Raw genomic sequence first — 6,081 nt, 5'->3', positions numbered from 1 at the left:
CATTCTAGCCTTACAGTGCATACTCTTTATTAGCTGCCTTCAATCACTCCTTTAACTACCTAAAAAATTCTTTTCCTTTAATATTGTGGTAGAGTTTATTTTGGTTGATCAAAGTAACAGAATAGCTTCAACATGCTAACTTTAGCAACAACCTGCTAATTTGACCATGAAGTTCAACATTAACAGCTTATAATCAATTATTTTTCCTACAGTATAAATTGGAAATATAACATTTGATAAATTTTCCAAATATAAAGCATTTAACAGATTTTTGGACAGTAAGTTAAATAATGTATGAATAAAAGATAACTAATAAATGTTTATGTAATTATTTAGCTCAGATTTGGGGAAAAATGACTTGTTACTCAAGTAAAAGCAAAAATTCTGATATAGAAACTTCCATTTTGGTTTCTGCTGCTTCTAGAAGCAGCTAAAGCGTTTAATAAAATTAAAATAAATTATTCCCAACAAAAAGCCGTTTGTTGGGAATAATTTAATATTTTTTATCAGGAAAATGAGGCGTTTCAAAAACCTGCAGAATGTAACGTCACAAATAGCAGGCACTGCCCGTTACCTAGCAACCCCAGCAGAGTTCCACCCGTTACCTAGCAACCCCAGCAGAGTTCCGCCCGTTACCTAGCAACCCCAGCAGAGTTCCACCCGTTACCTAGCAACCCCAGCAGGCGCTCCAGCAGGTTCTTTTAGCTGGAAAAGACAGCAAGTGTTTTTCCTGAGGAAGAGAAAAACCAACAAGCAGCCATTTTGTTTTTGTATCAAAACTTTATTTATCAAACAAAAAGAATGAACCATTGAAATAACATTTCTATAAAAAGGACCATGGGACTGTTCTACAGTGTTACAAAAACCAGCAAATGGAAAAACAACAACATAATGGAAAGAAGCCGTACTTCATCATCATCATCATCATCATCATCATCATCATCATCATCATCATCATCATCATCATCATCGGATGTCCCGCAGTCAGACGGACTCCATGTTTCTTCCTCCTGGAAACGTTTTAGTTCAGCTCCTCTCCCTGATGAGACGAGGTGCAAATCATCTTTTCTACTTTCTCTTTCTACTCTATTATTTATGTTCTGTAAGCCGACGGTCCGTTTCACACGTCGGGCCGCTCAGAACCGGCTCCACCCAGACTGAACTCCATCTGCCTTTTTATTCCTGACAGAATCTCATTTCTATTCCGACCGGTTCCCAGCCACGAGTGGAGGAAGTTTAATTTAAAAAAGAAAGGAAGAAGGGATATAAAGGATGAAACGCCACTGTTTCCAGCTCAGTTCCTGTTTTTAATTATAGTTTTTTCCACTCAATAAAGTCAAATAGATTCAGATTTTTCTTTTTCTTCCTTTTATATTTTCCTTCCAACCATTTAGCTTCCAGAAACCTTCAGCATTTGCTGCTTATTAAACTCAATTCAATTCAAAAATACTTTATTTTCTGAATAACCAAACTGATAACCAGAAAGTCATTTTGGACGGATCTCCAGTAGCAGTCAGTCTTGCAGCACACCTGAAAAAGCCTCTGACTGAAGACTGCTGCTTTAAAACAGTCCAGTGACTAGCGAGCACTGCTAATCCACCTCCTTTGCTTTTGCTGCATCTGATTATTTTAGATACAAACAATAAATTAAATAACTTAACATTATTTCCTGGATTTCTACATTTTGAAATTGAATCTAAAATTGTTTTGAGTTTTTTGTTGCCCAGATATGATCGACTCGGCTTTGGGTTCTGCTGCACGGATAAACGTCTGGTAAACTAACTTCTGTCAAGATTTAATAATAAATAATATAAACAATAATAATGATAAAAATCCCAGAACTGAAACTTTTTAAGGCCATGAGGAGAAAAACAAAACGTTCCGTCCTTTTTGTCCTATTTTTACTAAACTAAATTTACATATGCAGAAATATCACATGGATATAAATAATAGCTTTCAAGAGCACTCCAAATAATAATAATATATTAAATTTGAATATAAAAAGTCAATTCTACTCTAGTGGAACTGTACACTGTAAAAAAAGGCAGCTTGCTTTAATGTAGATCTGCTGCAGCAATTCCACCTGATCCAAAAACCAAAGTTTCCTCAAGACAGAAACGTAAAATGTTCCTTTAATCCGGATGAAAGTGGGAAAATATTCCAGTTTAGCGGTTAGCGGTTAGCTTTACGATGCGACATCGTTAATTATTTCACTGCAGACGAAGCCATTGGTCGGAGAAAACTGGAGAAACGATGTCTGATAGGCTGAATTAGTCGCTTCCTGGACGTGACTGCGGAGCGGTGTGCTAACTGCTAGCATGCTGGTTAGCATGACGTTAGCATGCAGTGGCTTCACCATTTAGCAAATAACAGCTAATTGTTTACACAAAATTTATGAAAATTAATCTCAAAATTTCAGAATTTGAAAAGTAAAAAACTTAAAAAGTCAGAAATTTTCAGTAAAATTTTAAAATGTTCGACTTCAGTAACAGAAAATTTCCATTTCTGTTACTGAAAGTACATTTTCTTTCTTTAATAGAAAATTTCTGAGATCAATTTCAAAATGTCAAAGTTTTGAAAGTCAAAAATTTGTGAGAAAAATTTGTGAAATTTTGAAATTAATCTCAGAAATTTTATAGAAAAAATGAATGTAAATTTTCTGAGTTTCAAAAATAAAACAAACAGAAAATTTCCAAAAGTCCAATTTATTTTTCTTTGACGGAAACTTTCCTCCTGCTGGACGTCGAGTTTGATCCTGGTTCTTCTTGACCTTTGCACCCTGCCGCCCTGGGACGACTGGTCGCCGCGGTAACGGCCCGCCGGGCGTGAGCCTGCATGGTAATGCTGGAAGCGTCCCGGTAATGAATTCACAGCCTCGGCGTCGGCGCAGGAAGTGGAGCTGAATCCGAGCGGCGCCGGCGTTCCCTCAGGCTTTCATCACAGATTAACGTCTGGAAATTACAAGATGGCGGCCGGGGCAAATAAAGGGCCTGTTTTACCCCCAACGCTGATGGATGACTCGTCAGTTTACGTTCCTGCCAATTTGCACAAGTCAGAGAAAACTCGTCTTCACCAGCTGTTGGATCTGAAACCAGGCGGCGAGTCGGAGTCTTCCTCTCATGATGTGAGGAAGAGCGGCGGGAAGCGGATTGCCGCAGCAGCGACAGAAGATGGAGGAGATGTTCACCCAGAAACCATCAGCCGCTCTGCCTCTCCTTCCTGACACCTTCACTAAACTTTCCTCTTTTACAAACTCCAACTCGTCTAATCCTAAATCTAAATCAGATCCTGTCGTCCATCTTGTCCCGGATGATTTACAAATCTAAAAACACAGATTTCCCTCCGGAAACCTTCAGCGAGTCGGAGCCACTTCAGAGGAAACAGTAAACTTACACCAAAACTCAAGACTTCTTTCAGATAAAACAAGGACATTTCTGAACTCCAAAAGTCAAACATTTGCAATAAACTCAGAATTTTTTAATCTCAGAAATTCTCTAGAAAAAAACAACAAAATTTCTGTTTGAAAAGTGGAAAATTTGCAAGAAAAAAAAAGTGAAATTATGAGATTAATCTCAGAATATTCCTAGTTTCAAAAGTCAAACATTTTTGATATTTCCAAAAGCTGAAATGTTTACTTTTGAAAGCCAGAAATGTCCAAGTTTTTCTGAAGTTAATTTAAATTTTGTTTTTCCAAGCAAAGTTTTGACATTTGATTTCAAAAAAATTTCCAAAGTTTTTCTAAAAAATTTCTGAGGTAAATCTCAGATTAATTTTCTAGTTTAAAAAATGTTAAATTTTTGACCTTTGAAGCTGTGAAATGTTTTTCTAGAAGAGATAAATCTGAAGTGAGTCTTCCGGTGGAAGTTTACTCCTCTCCTCTCCTCCGTCCCCAATGGCTGCTGGACGCCGCCGTTTCTTTCCCCTCGTCTCACTTTTTAATTTACTTCCTGTAATGAAAAGGGGAATGACTCCAGTTGTTTTCTACGAGGTAATTACTGAGTCCGATGTGTTGATTTAGTTGGAAGGCTGCATGTTATTAACTTTTCTTCGCGGTGAAGAGCCTCTCTGTGTCCCAGAATACCTGATCTCTGCCGTGACACTCAATGTAAAAATAGACTTTTTTTCAGGATTATGTTCGTCTTTTTGTAACTTTTTTGTCTTTTTCTACAAAACGAAACTAAACTAAAGTGAAGCTGGTGGGTTTTTGTTCAGTCGTGTTCGTTTGGTTCTTCAAAACAAATAAAAACAGAAAGAAATCCCACAGCGTGATCAAAATAAAGGTAATTTTCCCAGCAAACAGACGAAAACATCAGCAGGAAACAAGCAACACAGAGCAGAGATGAAACTATGAATTAGTTCATCTGAATCTGGATCCTTAAAGCAAAGAACTGTTCACAGATCATGAACCTGAACTGGCCTGTTATTGGTCACAATGAACAGGAAACCTTTTGGACATTAGTGAAATAATAAAGATGATATTGTTGTTGCTGGTTTATGTTCCATTCAGGGTGAATCTGCTGGGCTCCAAATGTTCCCTCACTCTCACCGGGTCCACCGGGTCCACCGGGTCCACCGGGTTCACCGGGTTCACCGGGTTCACCGGGTTCACCGGGTCCACCGGGTTCACCGGGTCCACCGGGTTCACCGGGTCCACCGGGTCCACCGGGTTCACCGGGTTCACTGCCGTTTTAAATTTAATTTACTAAAAGGATTAAATAACTAAAACTCTGGAAAAGTTCTGGCTCCATTTTTAGCAGCTTGTGTTCAGCACTGTCATGGTTGCTAGGCAACAGGACAGAAAGGCGGGAAATCTGAAGGCTAACCGTTTCACAGCTGCTCACTTCAAGTCTGCAACAATGCTAACTGTTAGCATGTTATTGCTGTTGCTAAGTGTGAGCATCACTGTTAGCGGGCTAACACTAAAGTCAGTAACGGATTACTGATAGTCGACAGATCTTTAGCGTGCCAGTGCTAACAGTCTAATGCTAGTGTTAGCATTAGTGTTGCTATGGATACCACAATGTTTTCACTGTTTACTTTCGTCCCTCTCACTTTACAGGCCATGAATCAGTGAGTATAACTAAAACACAGCCAGCAGTTTAATCTGTAAATGAGTCGAATCAGTGAAACGTCACTTCATCCAACATTTCCTAGACCCGCCAAGTTGAGGCGACACCATCAGTTACTGTCACAGAAATAATGTTGGAACTAAAATCCAGACGGTTTCTTCTTTTACTCAAACCTAAAATAATTTGATTTTGTTTTGTTTCCTTCACAATATTCTTTCTCGGCCTCTGGTCTGTTTGGCATCAAGACGGATGAGAACAAGCAGCAAAAACAAAGATATTCACTAGAAGCTTCCTAAGGTCAGAATTTGGCAGCAACACAAGCTAATATCGCTAACGGCTAACGTTGGGTCAGACTGTGGGAGTCGATGGTGGTTCCTTCTGAACGTTCCTGGAGACGGATGGCCTGGCGCTCAGCAGGACTTCCTGTTTGTGTCGGCGAAAAGGAAATCAAGGAGAAAACACGAAGAGCAGGGCATGATGGGAAACTTTAGGTCCATGTGAAAAATATCACGTTTCAGTGAAAATGTGGCTGAAGATGTTTCACTTTCTGAATCGCAGATTTCCAAACGTTCTGCAAAACCAAGTGATGAAGGAATATTTCCAACAGAACCGGCGGACAGTAGGCGAGGTCCGGTCACAGTGGCCGAGTCTGGGAGGACGATGCTAATAAATACCACAAACAGGAGAAACGGAGGATGTGACACTGGTTGTCTTTCTGTGATATTCCCGTCCTGGAGGCGTCGGGTTTGTCCCAGTTCATGTTTGGGTCGGAGAATCTAGAGGGTTTCAGTTTGAACGGCCCACAGCTGGTTCTGTTCATGGGCTGGATGCTGTAGAGTTTCATTCCCTTTTTCAGAGCCCAGACCAGCAAAACCAAACGGATGGAGATCTGGGCGACCAGTCAGTCAGAGCAGATTGGTCCGTGGCTGAGGAAGGGCCGGGCCGGTGCCGGTCCGGTCCGGGTCGGTCCAGCGGTTAGAAGGCGGAGCCAGTGATGGCGTTGAGCTGCTGC

The 6,081-nt window shown here is 40.2% G+C and overlaps 1 protein-coding gene across 1 annotated transcript in view; it reads right to left on the bottom strand.

Annotated features, from left to right (window-relative positions):
* Positions 1 to 4,641: 4,641 nt before the first annotated feature.
* The window catches only part of dcc (DCC netrin 1 receptor), a 172,424-nt gene continuing 170,984 nt past the window's right edge, over positions 4,642 to 6,081 (bottom strand). Inside the window, exon 29 of the mRNA XM_023338673.1 lies at positions 4,642 to 6,081. This exon is cut by the window's right edge and continues 53 nt beyond it. Coding sequence (XP_023194441.1) covers positions 6,045 to 6,081 — 37 coding nt within the window. The 3' untranslated portion in view covers positions 4,642 to 6,044.

The sequence above is a fragment of the Xiphophorus maculatus genome, chromosome 8, assembly GCF_002775205.1.
Source record: "Xiphophorus maculatus strain JP 163 A chromosome 8, X_maculatus-5.0-male, whole genome shotgun sequence".
NCBI lineage: Eukaryota > Metazoa > Chordata > Actinopteri > Cyprinodontiformes > Poeciliidae > Xiphophorus > Xiphophorus maculatus.
Note: the sequence above shows the minus strand (reverse complement) of the source record. Positions and strands in the feature narration are given on the sequence as shown.